Below are 22,539 nucleotides of genomic sequence, written 5' to 3' on the forward strand. Positions count from 1 at the left end.
ACTGGTCAGGACATACAGTTAATGGCTGATAAATAATATAATTAATACATGAAATTCTCTCTCTCTCTCTCTCTCTCTCTCTCTATATATATATATATATATATATATATTCATATATTTTTGTGATTTTATTGGACTTAACTGGCCAACATCCTACATTTATGTTTGAATGTTTTTTTTTTTTTTTCTGTTTTATGTAAATTAACTCTTCTCTGATAGGCTGCTAGCATTCAACCGCACCCAACTTCAACATGATTGGGTGGGGCTAAACTGTAGGCTGATACACACTATACTATACACACTCCACACTTGTGGAGCACTCTTGTGAGGATTTGATTGCATTGAACAAGAGTGTCACCACCCCACCTTCAAGGGGCGGCGGGGGGTTCTTTACACCCCTCTAGCCCACGTCCTCAAGTCCTATTCTATTGGCAATACGTCTCTACAGAAACTAAACAAACCGTGTGTGTGCATTTGCACGTGTGTCAGTAATGGGTGTAACTTAAAGTAGCCGAATGCATTCATTAGAAGAGGTGTCCACAAACATTTGGACACATAGTGTATGTTAGCTAACTAGCTAGCGCTAACGTTTTTTTGTGACATCGCAAATTGATGAAAATAAAAAAATGGCTCTTTTGCAGCTTAATTGATTGACCATACTGGACTGAAAGGGGGCTAAAATGTATGTTTTATAGTATTAACAGTGTTTTAAAAATGTCATTATTTTATTAAGTTCAGTTTTTTTAGATAAGGGTCATTTAACTTAATTCATGTTAGCTAGCTGCTAGCTAGTTAGCTAACGGTCCTGAAGCGAATTGCTGGGCCCTTTCAGCCTACCTTTTTTTCTGTGTTTTGGGGGAAAGAAGCAAACTGAGTGCTGTAGTAGTTTTTACATGAATATTTAAAAGAGCCCGTAGCTACAGTCTACAGTCAATGTAACACTGAGGCTGACCTCTCCTCCAACAGAACAAGAAACACAGCCCGACTGCGCCGACTGACGCCATCTTCTGGCTCAGACGGAATTGTGTTAAAACGACCCGGATGACAAGTCTCGCGATATGACGGGCGGTGTTCCTCCATCCTAGCTCCTTGCAGAAGGGCACAGCGAGGCCGGGAGCGTCAGCAGAGTCCGCTCTAATAAGAGACATTTCGGCCTAAGTATTCGCACTTCCCTCCTTCAGACATGCTGTCGAGGCTTGTGGTAGTTTCAGGTTGGTGCATTTGTACTGCATTTTGGTGACTGTTTTGATGTAGGCGTGTTTTTGTGAGCTGCAGATCAGAGTGAATGTGAAGTTGAAGGGTAAAAGTGCAGGCCTGGCTCCTGCTCCTGCTGCTGCTGCTGCTGCTGCTGCTGCTGCTGCTGCGCGCTAGCTGTTAGCTAGCAGAGTATAGCACAGAGAAATCACAGTAGCTAAACGCGCTTGGCTTTAATTTGATGGCCATGTCGAGTTTATAATACGTGGGGCTGATTTCTCACGCTGTTTGTGTGTTTTTGCTGAGTAACGTGACGGTTTAACCACGCAGCTAAAGCTAAAGCTAAAGCTTCAGGCTAGCTGTCTGGCTAAACGTCCTTCCATGAGTGAACAGTGTCACTAGCTAGCTTAGTGCTACATTAAGATTTCGGGTAAAATGGCTAGCTAGTGCCTCAAAAACAGTCGTCTTATGCTGTCTGTTTTTCTTGAAGGTTGTGATCAGTCAAGTCTCATTTGTCGTTTAGAGACAAAAACTATTACTGAATGAAAAATAGCTCGTTTTAGGAGGAGAGGATTGAGTGTTTTGACTTCAGCCTGTCATGATAAATAGTAAAAAGGTTAGCTAGCTAGCTAAATTACTACAGGGCACTCGTTTAGCAAATGTCTCCCAACATCTGTTAATGCACATACAAGGTGACTTCAGCAATATAAGGGTACATCTTAAACGGTTTAACGTTGAGGGCTTAATGTGAGCTATAGGCTGAGTGTATGTGAGCTAATGTGAGCAGTCCTCAGTCTTACTGAAGATGACATTGTGAGTCTGACCCTTAACAGTGCTGGTATCTCTCTGCAGGCTCTGCCCTGAAAAACGGTGGACTCCTCAGAGCCTGGTAAGCAAACTATATTATCATAATTTACAATGAAAAAGTTGTTGATGTGAAGTAAGTCATAGTGTGTAGGCCTAGAGCTGGGCCACATGGCAAAAACTGTGACATCTGAAAGATTTTAATTAATTATTAGCACAGATTCTTAAAAACTACTGTTCAAATACACTCCTGTACGCATTACAATGATTATTATTGAAAACATGACACTTCATCTAATGCAACCGCACTAATCACACTCCTAAAACAGGCAGTTGATCAGTGATATCCTCAGTATGCTTAGAAAAGCATATTGCGTATCACAATAACAAAATGTATCACGATGTGATAAAATATCGTCATATTGCCCAGCCATATGTTGGAGAAAGTGAGAAGAAAAATAATAAATGACCTTCACTTATTTGTTCTGCATTTAGATATAACCTCTTGCATTCAGTCTAAACTCTAAAATACATTTTATGTAATAATTGTTTGGCTGTGTCCTATTCTTATTTTATTCTGATCTAGAGCATGATTAGCAGCTCTGTTTGTTGCTCTGATTGTGATTGCTGATCACTGCTCAGCTTCAATGCCGTGATTCGTCCCTCCCGTTGTCGTTCGCACTCACGCATAGCTGTCCCAAAGGCCACATGGATAACACAGAAGAAGTTTGGAAGCAGTGTGGTACAGAAGAGAACTGGCTGCCAGTCTTTCTTGTAACCTGTAGTTTGAAAACCACTTGTGTGGAGAATGTTTTGCTGATGTATGACTGATGTAAATGTGGTTGATCGTGCACTGTTTTCTGCGTGCTGTCCTCATCTCTTTTTCCTCTGTCTCTTTTTCAGTGCGGTTCAGGCCTCTCGCTCCCTCCACTCATCCCCTCAGAGCCAGGCACCCGTGTCCCCTCTGCCTGAACATGGAGGAAAAGTCCGTCATGGAATCATCCCTGAAGAGTTCTTCACACTCTTGTACCCCAAAACTGGTGTCACAGGTGGGTTAGTTGTGTTTTTTTTTTTTGTTTTGTTTTTTTGTTTTTTTTAAATAAATAAAAAGCTAAGATTTCCTAAAAAGCTCAAGTTTTTTTTTTTTTTTTTTGCAAGTCTGTGCCAATTTCTCTCTCACACACACTCTCTCTGTCTCTCTCTGTCTCAATTCTCAGGACCCTACATGCTGGGCACTGGATTAGCGCTGTACCTGCTCTCCAAGGAGATCTATGTCATCAACCATGAGACCATTGCTGCGATCTCCATTGGTTCAGTATTAATTTATATTGTCAAGAAGTTTGGTCCAAGTGTGGCAGCTTTTGCTGACAAACTAAATGCGGTAGGTCCCCCCCTCCCTTTCCAATATTTAAACCCCTTATATTTAGCTACACAGTGAATAATGGCATTTAAACAGAAACTGTCTTTGAGAGCACATGACACAACTTTAGCATCCTTGGTCCTTTTGAAATTCACCAGAAATTATGACCCTGCTTACGTTTTCTGTAGTAACATCATATGCATGTGCCTGTTCAGTGTGACATCAGTGTCAAAATAAATCATACCTCATATTTGAACATTCTGTCAACACTGTGACTTACTCTGTCTGCAGGAAAAATTGGCACAGGCCCAGGACGCGAAAGACTCTGCCGTATCCAGCCTGACTCAAGCCATAGAAGACGAGAAGAGGGAGCAGTGGAGAGTAGATGGGAGACAGATGCTCTTTGATGCTAAGAGGGTAAGAATATAAAGGGGTTAAATAAAATGGATTGAAAACACCCTCACATGCTTTTGTCTTGTTTAATGCAGTCTAAGCAATTCTTTTAGTTTTAGAGCGTTTCTCTGCTCCACCCACTCACACACACTTTTACTCCTACAGAACAATGTGGCTATGTTGCTGGAGACCAACTACAGGGAACGGCTTCAAATGGTCACCCGTGAGGTGAAGAAGAGACTGGACTACCAGGTGGAGCTTCAGAACCTGCAGCGGCGTATGGAGCAGGAGCACATGGTCAACTGGGTTGAACAGAATGTCATCAAGAGTATCACACCACAACAGGTATTTCTGCCTCTATGAATGATATACCTGTACTAGTGCACATGTTTTGCTGGTTGTTTGTGTGTATGTTTTTAAGTCTACCGAACGGGATGTCTCATTTAGCAAACACAAAAGGTCAGAATTGTGGCAGAACCTCAGAGGATGTGTCCAGATGTGTAGCTTGGATCTTAGTGTAAAAGTGAATGTTCATAATCTGTGATTTTCATGCAGTTGTTGATCACACACTAAAGTACACTAAAGTAAAGTACTACTCAATTTATTGAGGTATAAGGTCAGGGTTTAGTTCATGTCACAGGTTGGATCTCATGGTTCAGTACAAGTTTCACCCACTTACTGTATAAAATTACTGTATGTACTTTAATACTGTGTACAGTGTATTCTCTGTGCCACTGCGTGCCCTGAATTGTCATCTGTACTATGACTGAATACACACACCATTTAGTGTGTACCACAGTGGCTAGTGTAGCAAACATGTTTGTCCATGCTACTATTCTCCATTTCTTTTTAAAGCTCCCCAGGCTTTTAGATTCCCATCATAGTTTAATCCACTTTCTCAATTCAATCAGTTACAACAAAACAATGATATTTGGTTAATTATTAGCTTAGTTCACATACCTTTGATTGTGGACAGGTTTACTATGTAATGTGGTGGTTCAGTTGAAACTGCAGTTGCAAAGCTGGTGTTTAACTGGGTAAATCAATTCACTGCTGCGCCCCCCTGTGGTGGAGCATTGCTACAGCTTTACTAACACAAATGACAGAAATCTGCCATTTCGAAAGTAGTTTATGTAGCTCCAACATTTTCCTAATTACATAGTTAAAGTCTGTGTGATGGATAAATAGATAAAATAATAATGCCATGATGGTTTTGATGTTTGTTTGAAGCCCTAGATTTCAGATTGTCTTTCAAAGAGACCTAGGGGGTTATTAGGTGGTCTCTTTGTATTTTGCATCTTGAGGAAATCTTTTACATTTTTATTGAAAGAATTTTTCATTGCTGTTCGATTTCATTCTGGTGGAGACAGCAGAATTGTGTGAACAGGCATGTCTCCACATGCTTATTCAGTCTGTTATCTCTTAAAAAAGCCTTTCCGCGATGCGTTTGAGTTTTTTGGAGCATTTATGTGCAGAGTTTTTTGTTTGTTTATGTTTTGAGGGGGGTGTGGATGAAACTTGGTGCACAGTACATAGAGTTGGGGAAGAGTTGAAAGCTTCTCCACTAGGTGGGGACATTGCATTGCTACTTCATCCAGTTACAGTGATGTGTGGTCCCAATATGTATAGTCTGAACACTGTCTTTAGATTGTGAGGTTTAGAAACCTTGAGCAAGTTCACCCTGAAGAGTTTCACCTTGAATGGCTTTAAATTCTTCTTCTCACTTTCTGATTTTTCTCTGTTTTCAGGAGAAGCAGAGCATTGCCAAGTGCATTGCAGATTTAAAGGTGCTGGCTAAAGCCCAATCCAGAGCAACAGTGTAATGTTTCCATTAATGGGCCCTTGTGTCTACAATTGGAGCCGACTGCTTTCCATCATAAATAAACTATTTCCTCGTGAAGTTGGTCTTACCGTGTTGACAAGTGTACATACACCTATTAAATAAAATATTTGGTTACTCACTAAATGGCTCCTGTGCATTTGTTATTGAGGCTAAGCTTTTGTCTGGTTCTTTACATCAGTGGTATGAATGATGGTGTCTGTATTATCCTGAATAAATGTTTACAGCATCATGACCACCCTCAGGTAGGAATTCGCCACACCTAAGATGGTCATAAATGGGTCATAAAAGCTATTGCTGGCAACCTCTCCCAAGAGGACAAAGTTTAGCCGTATGTGACATGCGTCATCTTTGGCTTGTCCAACCTGTTTCCAACCTTTGAACTGGGGATGTAACCCAGAGGTGTTCTCAAGTCTAGTTCCTGGTGACCCACAGCAGCTCAACAGCTTTATTTTTGATCAAGCAGGAACATTGAGTGCTTGTGCTTGGACTGCCCCAGCCTGTGCACTTCTAATCTTTAAGGATGGAATAGGATTTTCTATTACACCGGGTCAATCAGTGACTTAAAACCGCCTTCAGCGTCTTCCTATCTGCTCTTACAGGTGCATCTGGACTTTGCACCAGGTTTTACTAAGCAGGAAGTTTGGGGTATTTCTGCATTTTCTCTGAAATGGGTCTGTAATGGTGGATTACCGGAGTTTGAGAATGGAGCACTAAGGAAGAACTTACAAGACTGGGTCTCAGGTAATGTGCCTTATTGTGCCATGTTCAACATTTCCACTGGAGACAAGATGTAAATCTAAGGATGTGCTTTATTTTTTGGTGAATGTGAGGGAACATATGTTTTTTTTTTTAAATAGAAGGATAATTCATTTAGGAGGGTGTTACAGACTCTGGGGTATTTTTGATGCTAAAAGAACTGTTTTGTTCTTAAATTATCCATAGACCTTTATAGAGTTCAATAAAGACACTTGTCCTCTTTCAGATAAACGTTTCTACACATGTAGTAACTCCGCAGTAGTACTATTAATGCTTTCCCCACTGAACAATTCAACATTTGAACCTAATACATTTTAACCAGATGGGTTTTGCCTTTGTGTAACTGGAGAATTATGGGAGAAATTATGCCCTTTAATCATAAAAATGAACTATATTAGTATTATATAAACTAAATTAGTAGTGTTGTAATTTCTTTGTTGGATCATAGGGTGTTGGCTGGTCTTTGTATTACTACATTTATCATCCTGATATCGTGACTTCATCTTCTGGCACAGGGTGCCATTTCTTTTGCTGTTAATAGGTGTGTGACTTTACTGGAGAAAAATGTACGGGAACTACGGGAACAGCAGCATCCCTGATTTCCAGCCGAGGTACACTAATACTCCTGCTCAGATAGTGAGGTACAGCACAGTACATGCTGGGAACACTGCTTTTTTGGGAGGCTCACAACTGCTGAGCAGGGTTGCCAGATTGCTCCAGTGGTTTCCAGCCAAAATGTGTTTCAAAATCTGCCAAGATGCATAAAAACAGCCCATAATCGATATATTAACAATGTTAAACCATTTAAACCAATAGAACCCAATAATAAACTGCTGAAATCCTAAAATGTATAGATCAGTAATTACAAATGATGTAGGGCATTTGATTATTAGTTGATGATTAGTGTGATTAGTATTAGATAATTTTGTTGCACAAACTCAAATGTTTCCATTTCAGTTTTGTATTATATTTAAATGACAGAACACATAAATATATATTAAAAAATAAGAATAAATGTATTTAATTTTAATAAAAGCTGTGAAATAACTATAACTATTTGTGCATTTATAGACAGTCTGCTTATATATGCTGAGCTTTCTTAACCAATTCTGGCTGATCTGTGGCAAAAAGCACCAGGCAAGCACATATCTACATTTGTAGTGTTTGAATTATTGGTATGCTGATTAACATCTGTATGCCACACCAGCATTTCATATTACATAATATCATGTATTAATACAAAAATAAAGAGAACAGGAACTATGACGTATCATCCACTTTGATGAACTCCAGTGTATTATAGAGGTTTCTGACCAGAGTTGTCTCCCCACAGGCTTGATATGTCTCGGCCCAGTGCAAAATCCGTCTATAGTGAGTAGACCCTCAGTTTCTCAAAATGAACATTTTCTGAAGCCCTGAGTGAAGCTGAATTGACCCCCACCCTCATATTTCTCTTACTACACAGTGCAAAGGAAGGAATATTCCGAATCCATGAACAAGCAACCTGATACTTTTCAGTACAGAGTGGAGGTAAAGATCACACCACTGTTATAAGGTTACATGCCCCTGCCTGACTCCAGACACTGATGGAATAAAGCTGTTTTCTGCTAATTATGGGTGAAGTCTAGGTCATTTACTCTCTCGTTCTAAATGTACCGGCTGTCTTTTTCATATTTTATATAAGGAGACCACATTAGTTGTTATAATAAGGGATTATAGTCAATGCATTTCGAGCAGTCAGTGCCAGAGTAGAACAGCTTTTCTGCGTCTGGTTCAGCTGCCAATGACTGGCAAGTGTTTGCCCTCTTCCTCAGCACCTGTTCACATGCGAGTTGGACAGGAGGGAGCTGAACAGCATTGACGACTGTGTGGCCAAGCTGAAGAGTCTGGAGAGTCGAGGGAAAGTATGGGGTCAGGACATGATCCTGCAGGTGCGGGGCAGCAGCCTGCAGCTGTGTGACATCGAAACAAAGGTCAGCCACCTTACAGCACCGCTCTGTTCCTGGAGACCTGCCACTCTACAGAATTTAGCTCTAACCCTAATTTACCACATTTCTATACATGAAGATTATATACAAAGTATAAGCAGTGACCAGCCATAACATTAAAAACACTGACAGGTGAAGTTACACTGATAATCTAGTTACAATGGCAACTGTGAAAGACGTCAAAGGGTGGGATATACCGTACATATTGGGCAGCAAGTCAGTTCAAACCGTCAGTTCTTGAAGGTGATGTGTTCAAAGCCGGACAAATGGGCGAGCGTAAAGATCTGAGCATCTTCAAAACCTCAAGCAGGTCGTGTGAGGTGTTCCGGACATGCAGTGTTGAGTACTTACCAAAAGGGGCTTAAGGAAGGCCAACAGGGTCATGGGCGCACAGGATTCATTAATGTTCATGTCCTAAAGGATCTGCTGCTAATGTCTTTGTGCCAGATACCACAGAACCCCTTCAGAGGTCTTGTGGAGTGCATGCTTTGATGGCTCAGATCTGTTTTAGTGGCTTGAGAAGGACCCAATACACAATATTGGGCAGGTGGTTTTAATCTGTGAACCTTGTAATTCCAGTGTTGTGTTTTCATTCTTCTTGTATAACATGCTGACTCTGCAGGAAGTGCTGGAATCAATCAACCTTGACAGCATCAAGCAAACTAAGGCAATCCTGGACAGCTGCACGTATGACTCCCTCCTGACCGTCATGGTTCAGGAGAATGAACGGGGAGCTCCAAACATTTTCCTCTTCCAGTGTGAGGAAACTGGGGTTAGGAACTCTCTTATATGAAATATTGCAGGATTTAGTAATTATGTATTACTGTTCAGGGTTTGCTTTTAGATTTTATTCTGAGGTTCAGGTTAGTAGATTGATTCAAACTCAGTTCAATAGTGCAAGCAAATTAAAAATGAATAGGTCAGGGCCCGAAGTCAACCGAATCTCTGTGCCTGAGGCTTTGCAATTCATTTATTATTGTTATTACTGTTCAGCATTGGTGCTGGGTTATTTGGTAAGCTATAAGAAACTAATAATTGAGAATGAGGCACTAAAATGTGGGAATACATACAACCCCCTAATGAACGTAATAAAGGACTAAAATGGCTCATCTTTGATGTCCTTTGATGAAAACTGCAAAGACTGCCTGTAAGATGGAGATTAGCAATAACTGAAGAAATCTGCCATCACTGCATGTAGTTGTATTTCATCGGTTTCACTCCCATGGTCCTTCTGTGCTGAATATTCCAGGCAGAGGAGGTGAGGGGAGATTTGGACAGAGCAATAGAGCACAGAGGTGGTCCAGGATTTCAACCAAACGAACCTCTGTTTGATATCAGGTGAGTGGCAACATGGACCACAGGCCATGGCTTAACCTACTGTTAACCCATCCATGTCCATCAGCATCATTAAGAACAGTGATCTGTTCTGATTGGTCTGAAGTTGCTATAATCTGGTTGAATGTCTAACAGATGTCATTTTTTTGGATTGTATAATCAAATTAGGAGTTTCTGTTGTTTTCTCAAATGCCAGAATTTCACATAACGAATTTAGAACTTGTGCTCAAGCAAGCTCAGAAAATGTATTTATAGTGTCATATATATGAAAATGAATGGGTGGATAAAACTGTGCTTCTACAACAATCAGTGCAATAAACTGAATACACCTTCCCATTGGTTCTTAAAGCAACATTCGATACAATTTTACCTTAAAATAGCAGCTTTAGAGAGTAATTTTGATATTCCACTGAAAGCAGCATGTCTGTCATTGCCACTCGGGGCCAGAACACTGCTACTGCACTATGTAACCTCTGAGGAGTCTCTCAGTCCTTTCACCTCCACTTGTCAACAAACGCATGGGTAAAAGTGTCCATCAGTGGGGGGCTCAGAGTGTGATTTGTACTGTAGGGGCAACACTGTTGCAAAAAAAAAAAATAAATCCAGTACGTGTATAAAACTGCTTTAACTTGTTTGCATAGTTGTCACTGATGATTAGGAATGGGGCACAGTTGATTTCTCACCTATGATAAATATAAATGATATATATTGTTATCATTTTTTCGGTTCCTGAGCTTCTTAAAGCTTCTGCTGAACTATTTCTTTTCCCAGACAAGCACAATCAGCCAGTCCTGATGTCTGTCTATTAAAATTTAGGATCTAAGCTTTACATTTTCCTACATTCTTTCTTTATATGTCGTGTGACATGGTCTACAGTGGCATGCTGTTTCTTCTGCAGGACTAATCTGGAGAATATAATAGGCCAAGGGTATTCTGGGGGTTTCCGCAGACCTGGCTTGTCTCCAATATCACCTGCATCCCCTCCACCTGAATACCCTCCTCCTCAACTCAATACTTACCAGCAGTATGGTAAGGACTGTTTAAGCACTTCCAGGATAGTTTCAGTACTGGACTCAGTATTGTGTCCAGTGATGATTCAGCAATGTCCACAGTTCACAACCAGCGTAGCATTTGGAGATTTATTGGTAGAATCAGGCAGGGGTTTTATATCTGCTTCTAATAAAAGAGTAAAACCCCTGCATGCCTTTGACAGTAGTCATTTTTGCAGTGTCCTCTGCAGTCTAAACATGCTTCACATGGGGGCACTATTAATCCTCAAATAGCTTCCAGTGCTTCACCTGAATGCCACTGTTTGTTCTTGTTTGGTTGTAATTCAGCTTCTCTGGTTTGTGCATCCAGAGGATTCTGTGTCTGTAAATAGGGATGAAGTCCGTTATAGCCCAGAGATGCATGAACCACCAAACCGCTCAGTGCAACCGTCTCCTCTTCCTCCTCCTCCTCCTTCGTCGTCTCCTCCTCCATACTCAGACATTGAGAGAAATTCGGTCAGTTCTAATATACTATTATTATTTTTATTACATACAATCCTTCATAAACACCTTTGCTTTGCTAAAGCGAATACAATCTTCTATCTATGTACATTACATGGGCAAAAGTATTGGGACACCTACACATTACACCTACAGATGCTTTTTTGACATCCCATTCTACATCCAAATAGGCATAGGGCTATATCCTGCAGCTCTGACAGCAGGTTTGGAACTGCCATTATATGGCTCAGATATTGTGTTTCCTAAATGCTTTCACTTTTCAATAATAACACTTCCAGCTGGCTGTGGCACATCTAGGAGAGAAGAAAGTTCACCAACTGTTACAACCATGGCATCATAATACATTAACACGCTGGACCTCAGTAAGCTTATTAGAAGGACCCATTCTTTCACTGATGTTTGTAAAGGGAGGCTGCATAGCTTTGAGCTTGACTTTATACACTTTATACACAAATGTGGCAATAGGGCTGTATGAAGGTGTGTTCCAAAACTTTTGTCCATATTGTGTCTTTATAGGTCAGTCTTTCTCTGATTTAGCTGTATATCAATCTAAAAAACTGTCTGCGTTTTCTCTTTTCTCTAGGAAATCTTCAATCATGTGGTGGGTGACATTGAGATCTTTCTAGATAAAGTTGAAGCAGCTTTAGCACAAGAGGGGAGAGGCAAGAAAAAGAAAAAGAAAGACAAAAATCAGAGGAGATACGGTGAGTAATGACAGTATACGTTTTACTGAGATCACATTTGTGAAGAAGTATGCATTCGTTATTGTTCTGCATTTTATCTTCTGTGCAGGTGAGAACTTTCCCTCCATACAGGAATATATCGGCTGTCTTCAGAAATTCAAATATGCCTTCAATCTTCTTGTGAGTCAAAAATGTTCCAGTCCTAGAGTAGATGGGAGCTAAATATACTGAACATTAAGCTTTTCGTAGTTTCTTCAGTTTTGCTTTGGTTAATAAAGGGTTAATTGTGATTAACATTCAAAAGCTTCAACTCCAACCACTTGAACATATGACATCTTTGTTGATTGTGGTGTGTGACAGTTAGCTCTCAGCTAGTTCTTAGATAGCAAGGAATTGGGCTACTTGTTTTTATAGACATGAGGTCCCAATGTATATAGGTCCACTCTGGATGCTTGCACCTTATTCCATGCTAATATGTCATGAATATCTGTTAAAAATTCAACTGTCAGCTTGGTGGTCCAATGCACTACCTCTGTAGCCTGGGGGTCGCAAGTTCAAATCCCGAGCCATGCCTCTTTGCCGTCAGCAGCAAGAGTCTGAGAGAGCACAATTGGCCGTGCTCTCTCCCTCATCACTCGTAAGCGATGTTTGCTGGCCAAGGAGTCTGTTGGCTGATGCTGGGGACTTGGTGCTTTCCTTTGAGTGTGTCAACTGCCCAGCAATGCCCTCCTAGATACCCTCATAGTGCCTGGAAGATTGCTAGTGCTAGTTTTTCTTTAATAAATAAACAATAAATTCAACTCTGCTCCAAATTTTTAGATAGGACATTTATTGACATGGCGCTAAATCCTCTTAATGTATGCAGTGCCTCATTCTTTATCTGAATTGTTGTATTCTTGATTATGGTAGGCAAAACTTAATGGACATCTCCAAGACCCTGGAGCTCCTGATTATGTCCACATTCTCTTCACCTCACTTGTCTTTGTGAGTATCTACCAGTTCTGTTTGCTGTAAATGAGCTATAAAAGTATTAAGTACATTTTGCATAATCTCAGCGGCTCAGTGGCCGTCACATGGCTGACCACATGGCTGACCACATGGCTTATCATGGAGTAGGAACAGATATGTTATCATTGGTGTGGCGCAACAGATAACACCACTACCTGCCAGTGAGCTACAACACCATGTGGGAGACTTCGATTCCCGGTCTGGGTGACTATGCTGCGCTACACCAATAAGAGTCCTTGGGCAAGACTCCTAACACTACATTGGCCCATCTCTGTAATGGATAAGAGAGTCAGATAAATGCCATAAATGTAATGTAAATGAATGAACTGCTGCAATTACATCATTTGCATCTTGTCTAAAACGCTGTAAGCGCTGTACATTAACTGCACATGCACTTGCTCTTTTAGCTGGTGACAAAGTTTCCTCCTGAGGTGCCACAATCAGTTCTGAGCCCTTTTCTCACAGAGGCCGCTCTGCAGCTCCTCAGCCAGGTCGTCACACCAGAGGAGGAAGCGCTGTGGAGCAGTTTTGGAGATACCTGGCACGTTCCCAGGTCAACCTCTTAATTCTTCTGTAATGAACATGATAAAGACAGTAACAGCTAATTAGAAATTAGTACTACAATTAAATATCTCTGCTTCAGTAAAATAATAATTCAAGTATAAGCAGCAGAAGTTGACTAGAAGTATTAAAACAAAAAAATCAGGTCCAGGTATCAGGTTTAAAAACTCCTCAAATGCTGTGTTCTCTATAAACTGCAGTGACACTTCCACCTGTTCATCCAACATCTATGAGGAGAGGAACTGAAGTTTGTTACTCTCTTAAATTTTGTTTTTGTTGGACCCTTTTGCTCTAAAGAGGGCAGTGGGGCTACTGTTTAGCACTCTGTTTCACTGATCCCAGGGTTGTGGGTTCAATACCCAGCTCCACTAAGCTGCCACTTGTAATGCTCTGTTACCCAGAGTTAGAAACAGCTGCTGGACTGAGTGGAGCTAGCTGGGAACACATGGGTAACATGTGATAGCTCATATCTCATTTGTTTACTACATAGACCATACTAAGCCGGGTCCCCGGCAACTAAATACTTAATTTGTACATAAAGACATAAACATGAGCTAACCATGTCTTAAAGGCACTGTTAAACACTGTTGGGCCCTTAAGCAATATCCTTTTGATGTCATTCTGTTACGGTGTGTGTTCTTGCTGTTTAATAGTGATTTATAAAGTATTCCTCCACTACAACATAATATAATACAGGAATGTTTCTTCCTGTACCATTCTTAGATCTAAGTGGCCGAACGGAGAGAAGATGGCACCTTATGTCCCTGTCTTTTATGATGGCTGGGAGCCCCCGATGCCAACCCCTCCACAGTACACATCCGTAAACCAACCGCCATCACGGAGCGGTAGTCAACGCTTCCCAGACAGAAACGGCCCTCAGCAACCCCCTCCTCAGGTAAGACCTGAAACAACATCTTAACTTTAGGAAGATCCAGGATTTACAGCATTTGACTTAAATGTAACACCTTAAATTAACACCTGCACACTCAACACAGAGAGCGCTACAGTAACTCCATCTGAACGCAGGCCTTTTACATCGTCCCCTACATGAGCTGTAACTATCAGTGTTGGTTTGTTTGACAATAAGATAGGAAAGTGTATTTTAATTACGTGACGTTGTTGACATTTGCTGTTTCATTTCCAGGATAACCAGCCTTTTGGTGCCCCACCAACACGGTAAGTGACAGCATCTGACCTGCATGCCATGCGATACAAATACTGCTGTAACAGACAGATATAAGTAAAGCATACAGTAGAGAGGTCTAGCAGGAGTGATTTCAGTTAAAGCAAAAATAGCTCACTGGTATATATGAGCTAAATAACAAGGGCTCAATACTCAGTGTTGTCAACAACATGAACCCAGTTTTGCAAAAAGCTTTGAAAAAGTTGAGGTTAAAAAGGTTAAAAACACATTTTGTTGATGCCATTCATATGGAGAGAACCCACTTCTGCACATGTCAATACACAATTACTGTTTATTCACTTAATGTTTACATATTGGAGGAGAAAAAAGCCACCATTTATAAAGGATTTGTTCACTTATACTTTAAGAACAAAAGTATTGGGACACCTGCTCATTCATCGTTTCATCTAAAATCAAGAGTATAAAAAAGGTTTATCCTGCATTTGTTGGAGTAACTGTTTCTACTGTCCAGGAAAGGCTTTCTAGATTCTGGAGCATTGGTGTGAGGATTTGATTGCATTTAGCAACAAGAGTGTTAGTGAGGTCAGGATGTTAGATGGTCAACACCCCACATCACCCCAAAGTCTTCCCAAAAGTATTGGATGGAGTGGAACACAGTTCCACTGCTCCACAACTCAACACTGGAGGCCTTTATATCCCTCTAGGCCATACCTGGCATTAGGCATGAGGCCAAGATGTTCATGCTTAACCACCTCACTTCTATCTACACAATACATCTCAATAGGAACTAGACAAGCTGTGTGTGTGTGTGCATTTGAACATCTGTGTCAGCAATGGGTGCAACCTAAAATAGCTGAATGCATTCATTAGAAGAGGTGAAGGAGTGTCCACAAACATTTGCACATATAGTGAATCATGTAAATAAACTATTCATATTTTCAGTGGTAATTTGTCCGCTGTGTGTGTAATCTTTGTGCTGTAGTTCAGACGGGCCGCCTCTCTACATGCGAGTGATCTATGACTTCACAGCCAGGAATCGACAGGAGCTGAGTGTGCTCAAAGGCGAAGTGGTGCAGGTAAGTTAGGGAACTACAGTCAATCTACACATATTAAGCCTCTCAGGGCTGAATCCAGTAAAACAGCTCCACAGTGACCATGCAAACCTGAGCTGAATGAGTAGCATTAATTAAATACACATGTATGTGAGTGTATGTTTGCCTTGGCTTGCCTTGGCTTGTATTGTATCCCACATAAAATATTCTTTTCATATGCTGGTAGGCTCAGCTTAACTGCAAAAAACTCCCTCACACACACCCTGTATTCAGAAAGTGGTTTGTATATATATTTCTGCAGGTAGTAGACAAGTCCAGGCAGTGGTGGATAGTGCGAAACAACCGTGAGGAGGAGGGGCACGTACCACAAAATGTTCTGGAACCTGTGGGTGGAGAGGAGCCTGCAGTAAGTTTTCCACTGCTTTAGCCCTATTCATTTTAGACTGATACCATGAAGTAAGGGATACTTCCTGCATCACCTGACATATCTGTAGCATGCAGTCAGTTACCACAGACAGTAATTTCAGTGCTGTACTTGGTAAAAGCACATAAAACCTGTTGACTTGAAATCTTCCTATAATAGCAACTGCCCATTGTATTGCAGTTGTGATGCTGGAGAGGTTCTTTTAAAAGAATAAAGGGGGCCACCCGAGCGCCCTGTCACCAGTTTGTTCCCAGGACATGCCACAGCAGCCATCTGTAGCTGAGAGTCAAGGAAAGCATAATTGGCCTCACTCTCTCTGGGTGGTTAGGCTTGCCTTCCATCTCCCCAATCACTTTGCACGATGCGAGCAAATGCGAGGGGGGGTCTGTTAACAGAACTGGCAGTTAGTGTTCCCCTACGGCAACAAATGATAAAATATTAAGGAAAATAAAGAATGAAATAGGTAAAGGTATAAAGTGTTGCACTGAACTGAGAATGATGTGCTAATTAACTTTTTTGTTTGTGTCATATCTCTGCACCAGAGAACGAACAGAGCTCCAAATCTGGACATGAGATCCAGTCCAGAGGACGTCAGGACTTGGCTACAGTACAAGGGCTTTTCTAAAGCGTAAGACACTACATCAAGCCACATCAGGGCAGTTAGGCACATTATTACCAACCTGTTTGATTCATACAGATGAAGTTATGACATAACAGATGAGTTTTATGAGGTGCAAAGGTTTAGCATCTGACCTTTGCAGCGCATTGTAATTGTAAAGCTTGCAGTTTTTAGGAGAATGGTTGCAATTGGTTTTGATCACTGGAGCCTCCACTGGAGCCATAAACAGTCTTTTTAGATCTGGCCACTCATCCTAACTGCAGCACCAGTGCAGCAGCACTCCACCAGTCGGATCTCAGTCCGCTAAGGACTGCTAACTCTCTAAACCTGAGAAGTAACACAATGAAGAAAAAGATTCTGATGAAACCAAGATTCATCTATTTGGCCACAGTTCCCAATGGCGTATGTGGAGGAAACCAGGCCCTGAGGATCTCCTCATTAATACCATCCCTACAGTCAAAAACGAAGGTGGCAGCATCATGTTGTGGGGATGTTTTTCTGTGACCTGAACCCAATAGTGCACTAACGCTCCACTAACTATCTTACCTTGTTAAGCTTGAAGCATTCTGTCAAGAAGAATGAGAGAAATTCAAAGGAAAGGTGTGCCAAGCTTTTAAACTATCAGAAAACCTGTTTTTGCTTTGTCATTGTGGAGTAGTTTGTGTGGCCTGGAAAAAAACACAAATTTAATCCATTTCAACGAATGTATAAAATATAGCAAAATGTGGAAAAACGGGAAAAAAAAGTGTCTGAAGTGGTTCGGAATTACACTACTTTATCGTCAATACTGAACTGTTAGGCACAATACTTTCTGTTCTGGTCCTGTTTTTTTGTTATTTTTTTATTGAATTGATTGATACAATCAGATACATTCTCTATAGCACAAAAGTTAGAAAAAGGCAGTTAAACAATATATATATATATATATATATATATATATATATATATATATATATATATATATATATATATATATTTTTTTTTTCCCAGCATATGCAGAATGCCAGTGTTTACATAACATATTAAAAGGCATCAGTCCAAAAGTGTATCTTTGCTGCTAGGCATTGGGAGTGTCCTCTTATATCAGCAACTTGCTTTGAAATGCACAGCTGTGAAATCCGATATCATACATGCTCACCCCACAGCTCCACCCACCCTGTGCTCTTAAATGCTCTGCTGAGTTTGAGCAACTCAGCCTGCTTATAGAAAGGCAAAGAAAACACACTCTTTAGGGGTTTGTAAAAGCCGACCATGCCTTTAACCTTGGCACACATATTATTAGCTCAGTGTTGTACTCAGTTAGTTGACTTAAAACTTGTCCAAGACTATGCAGATATTGTCAGTGGCCTCTTTCAGGAATAATCTATCCTGAGAATTTGGCAGGGTCTGTATGCATATATCTCTAAAATGGCGGCTTTATAGGAGGAGGAAAAAAAAAATCTCTCAATGGAAGTCTATGTAAAGATTTTATTCAAGTAATTTTTGAGCATTTCTGAAATTTGGACACAATGTATACCTGCAGGATTTGCATTATGTCAAAAAGAACAGGACAGCCTTGATATAATATAAGTTTTCGCTGGAAATTCGTACTTATGTATAATGCTAGCATACATACAGTGGGAAAAAAAAAGTATTTAGTCAGTCACCAATTGTGCAAGTTCTCCCACTTAAAAAGATGAGAGGCCTGTAATTGACATCATAGGTAGACCTCAACTATGAGACACAAAATGAGAAAAAAAAAATAAAAAAAATAAAATCAGAAAAACACATTGTCTGATTTTTAAAGAATTTATTTGCAAATAATGGTGGAAAATAAGTATTTGGTCAATAACAAAAGTTCATCTCAATACAAACGTCAAAGTCAAACGTTTTCTGTAAGTCTTCACAAGGTTGGCACATACCGTTGCTGGTATGTTGGCCCATTCCTCCATGCAGATCTCCTCTAGAGCAGTGACGTTTTGGGGCTGTCGGCGGGCAACACAGACTTTCAACTCCCTCCAAAGGTTTTCTATGGGGTTGAGATCTGGAGACACTCCTTTGTTGCCCTGGCAGTGTGCTTGGGATCATTGTCATGCTGAAAGACCCAGCAACGTTTCATCTTCAATGCCCTTGCTGATGGAAGGAGGTTTGCACTCAAAATCTCACAATACATGGCCCCATTCATTCTTTCATGTACACGGACCAGTCGTCCTAGTCCCTTTGCAGAGAAACAGCCCCAAAGCATGATGTTGCCACCCCCATGCTTCACAGTATGGTGTTCTTTGGATGCAACTCAGCATTCACTCTCCTCCAAACACAATGAGTTGTGTTTGTACCAAACAGCTCTACTTTGGTTTCATCTGACCAAAAGGACTTTCTCCCAATACTCTTCCGGAACATCCAAATGCTCTCTAGCAAACTTCAGACGCGCCCGGATATGTACTGGCTTAAGCAGGGGAACACGTCTGGCACTGCAAGATCTGAGTCCCTGGCGGCGTAGTGTTACTGACTGTAGCCTTTGTAACGTTGGTCCCAGCTTTCTGCAGGTCATTCACTAGGTCTCCCTGTGTGGTTCTGGGATTTTTGCTCACCGTTCTTGTGATCATTTTGACCCCGCGGGCTGAGATCTTGCGTGGAGCCCCTGATCGAGGGAGATTAGCAGTGGTCTCCCATTTTCTGATTTTTGCTCCCACAGCAGATTTCTTCACACCAAGCTGCTTGCCTATTGCAGATTCAGTCTTCCCAGCCTGGTGCAGGTCTACAATTTTGTTTCTGGTGTCCTTCGACAGCTCTTTGGTCTTCACCCTAGTGGAGTTCGGAGTGTGACTGTTTGAGGTTGTGGGCAGGTGTCTTTTATACTGTTAACAAGTTCAAACAGGTGCCATTAATACTGGTAATGAGTGGAGGACAGAGAAGCCTCTTAAAGAAGAAGTTACAGGTCTGTGACAGCCAGAAATCTTGTTTGTAGGTGACCAAATACTTATTTTCTCATTTTGTCTCTCATAGTTGAGGTCTACCTATGATGTCAATTACAGGCCTCTCTCATTTTTTTAAGTAGGAGAACTTGCACAATTGGTGACTGACTAAATACTTTTTTTCCCCACTGTAAGTATCTCCTTGGTCAAAACTAGAGCGCTACAGAGACCTACTCTGTAAAAAGTGGTTCGTTTATTCAACTGAAATAAATACTGTGGTTAAAATGATGGTTCATTCAAAGTATTTATTAGCTGAGTTGAATAAACCAAGTTTAATTGCATGTTACCACATTAAGTACATTTTTTAGATCGAATGGATGAACCAGGTTTTACAGTGAAGGTCTCTGTAGCACTCTAGGTTTGACCAGTTCAGTTAAAGGCTGATGTGGAAAGGTGTGCACATGCTTAACATGTGGAATCTTCTTCTTATGCAGCTGGTTTTGCAGGGAGCAAAGTACACAACTGTCAAGAGAGGGACTGAATGGCTTTACAGCTGGGTTTGGCTCCATGTTCTGCCATAGTGCTGTTTAAAAATAGTATCGCAAGTAATGACCACTGAGATTGTGACTTTGATTCCTGATTATGTCATCTGTGGCTGGGAGTTTAAGGAAGGCCTAACTCTCTCTGGATGGGCTGGTGGTGCTATGTTTGCTGACATAACAGAATTGGCAGTTCTTCTCCAAGTATGTTAAGATGGGAAAGGTGTGGTGGTACATAACATGTCATTGATGATGCATGAGCTAGCCTTCATCCTTCCATTGGTAACAGAATGTGAGCAGGGAGAAATTAGGTTTAAAAAAAAAAGAAAGAATGAAGACATTTGCCTGGGTTTGAGGTGTGTGTACTAAATGGGTTGTAGGACGGTGCGTAACCTGGGCATGATGAACGGAGCGCTGCTGTTGGGGATGAAGCGTGATGATATACGAGCTGTGTGCCCGGAGGAAGGAGGCCGTGTTTTCTTCCAGCTGCAGGGCGTCAAATCAGCTGTGGCAGTATGTAACCATTCTCTCTCATACACACACAAACACACGCACACACATATATATATATACTCTCCAATCAGAACTTCCTGCTGATGAGAACATCCCTTATATAATATGCGATATTTGAACAATAAATGTATTTCAGCTCAAGAAATGAAAACCAAACTAGGTTCTTGTTATTAGGTTAACACTTTACCAAAAAGCAGTGCTTATAAAGCTAATTAAACCTGTGTATTATTACCCTTGAGGTCATTGTACCTCTTGGAGGGGTACATTTACCTCTTAAAGCGATGTCATAGAAGAACCCCTTTTGGTACCATTAAGAACCATGTATATAAAAGAAATGTGGGTGTGAAGAACCTTTTAAAAGAGAACCTTACTTTGATATAGATGCTTACTTTAATGATTTGTCACACACACTTCTTTTATATTCCTGGTTCTTTAAGGAAGCAGTAGTGGTTCTTCAATGGCATCGTTCTAAGACACCATTTGTAAGAGTGTGATGTTGTGGTCACTAACATTTGCTGGAATAAATCTTAATAAATGTAATGTAGGTTTGCTTTCCTTGAGTTTTAATTAATTTATTTATTTTTTATTTATGGTTATGTGACCTTATGAACACTGCCCTTTAGTAAAGTGTTTCCACATCAAATAAAATATATATATAGAATGTTTGTGTGCAAAGTTGCACTTTTCATGAAAGTCATTAGGGGTTTTGTTTTGTGTCTTCTGCAGCTTGCCAGTGAGGGAGAGTATAACCAGTACGGCGGCCGTTAAACTTGACATATTGTACCTTGGAGAAAGAAGGATGTGATTTCATTAAGGAGAACTGCATCATGATTATGTGTATAATTCATATGATATGCGCTTGTATCGTAATCTAAAAAAATATCAAATTGCCAAATGAAAACAGACACATTGTATCTAAAAAAAAACAATCAATGCTTAAATATAGAAGAGAGAAATGATTTGTATGTGTATTTAGTCAGGTTTCACAATGCTACCACAAAATACTCTTACTCTTTAATCTGTGTCCTACTTTATCCTATTTATTATATTATAGTTTTACAGAACTTAATTACATGTAAATTGAACAGTATGGCTCTACATGATTGATGTGCTTACAAAGAGAAAATAAAGATGAAATCTTAAGTCTTATATGAATGAAGCCATTCTAAAGTTTCTGTTGTATTTACAGCCACATATTTATAGGATTCATGACCCTGCATAACCCCCCTCAGAAATGAAAAAATAAATGATAGAATGATAGAATTATGCTTTGATACGGCTTGTTTTTTCTGGGCAACCATGTTCAATCAAATGCTACATTCTTCTCTATACACCTATTTTCTCTTTAGGTGTGGGAAACAGTAGGGCACAAACTAATGTGGGGCAAAATATAGTGTATTTTAGTGTAATTAAACAGGTCATATTCTCATTGCAACTGCAAATGCGAAAGCAATGCATGCTTGTCATTAACCGAGTTGAGTATGTCACAGAATATGCATTTTAATCTTTTGGTGACAAATATAGCACTGTTTTAAAGCATGTAAATAACACACAGTGAGAGCCAACCAGGCTTAAGTACTTCCACCGCACTGTGGGGTTAGTTTTAGCAGCATTACAATTAAGCCTTGATAAGTTAACAATGAGAGAGGTCCAACTAAATTCAGGAAAATGTCTTTTAACTGTAGATGCCAGAAGTGGTGCAACTACACCCTTCATTAGTTTAGCTTCAAAATGCAAACTAGCACATCCTTGAAGACCTTGGGAGAATAAATACACATCTAGAAAGTGTCTAGAGGTGTTTTTCCCCCAACATAATTTCTTTCTTCTAATATCTCGGTTGAGTTTTGAGAAGATGATGAAGCTTAGACACTGAAGCTTTAGTAGAGAAAAGGCTTCAACATTTTTTTAAGAGATAGAT

General features: G+C 40.4%; 2 protein-coding genes across 5 annotated transcripts; both read left to right on the forward strand.

The window, feature by feature from the left end:
- Window positions 1-1,070: 1,070 nt before the first annotated feature.
- On the forward strand, window positions 1,071-5,717 carry atp5pb (ATP synthase peripheral stalk-membrane subunit b). The gene is made up of 7 exons (XM_072680894.1): window positions 1,071-1,211; window positions 2,047-2,083; window positions 2,902-3,047; window positions 3,216-3,379; window positions 3,650-3,775; window positions 3,917-4,096; window positions 5,500-5,717. The coding sequence occupies exons 1-7, from the start codon at window positions 1,184-1,186 to the stop codon at window positions 5,572-5,574; spliced, it is 756 nt and encodes a 251-aa protein (XP_072536995.1). The 5' UTR covers window positions 1,071-1,183; the 3' UTR covers window positions 5,575-5,717.
- Window positions 5,718-6,044: 327 nt separating this feature from the next.
- eps8l3b (EPS8 signaling adaptor L3b) lies at window positions 6,045-21,884 on the forward strand. Of its 4 annotated transcripts, XM_072681747.1 has the most exons (21): window positions 6,317-6,335; window positions 6,892-6,961; window positions 7,422-7,487; window positions 7,684-7,721; window positions 7,816-7,880; window positions 8,165-8,323; window positions 8,961-9,110; window positions 9,588-9,676; window positions 10,572-10,702; window positions 11,033-11,178; window positions 11,768-11,888; window positions 11,977-12,047; window positions 12,777-12,851; window positions 13,283-13,428; window positions 14,160-14,331; window positions 14,581-14,612; window positions 15,563-15,656; window positions 15,934-16,038; window positions 16,599-16,684; window positions 20,489-20,621; window positions 21,348-21,884. In XM_072681747.1, exons 4-21 carry the CDS (start codon window positions 7,691-7,693, stop codon window positions 21,387-21,389), a joined length of 1,848 nt encoding a protein of 615 aa, XP_072537848.1. In that variant the 5' UTR covers window positions 6,317-6,335; window positions 6,892-6,961; window positions 7,422-7,487; window positions 7,684-7,690; the 3' UTR covers window positions 21,390-21,884. The 4 variants fall into 4 exon arrangements, with proteins under 4 accessions (XP_072537846.1, XP_072537847.1, XP_072537848.1 ...); XM_072681745.1 differs by lacking the exon at window positions 7,422-7,487 and having other exon boundaries at window positions 6,045-6,335; window positions 6,866-6,961; XM_072681746.1 differs by lacking the exon at window positions 7,422-7,487 and having other exon boundaries at window positions 6,045-6,335.
- Window positions 21,885-22,539: the final 655 nt, after the last annotated feature.

Source organism: Salminus brasiliensis, chromosome 6, assembly GCF_030463535.1.
Source record: "Salminus brasiliensis chromosome 6, fSalBra1.hap2, whole genome shotgun sequence".
In the NCBI taxonomy this organism is placed as follows: domain Eukaryota; kingdom Metazoa; phylum Chordata; class Actinopteri; order Characiformes; family Bryconidae; genus Salminus; species Salminus brasiliensis.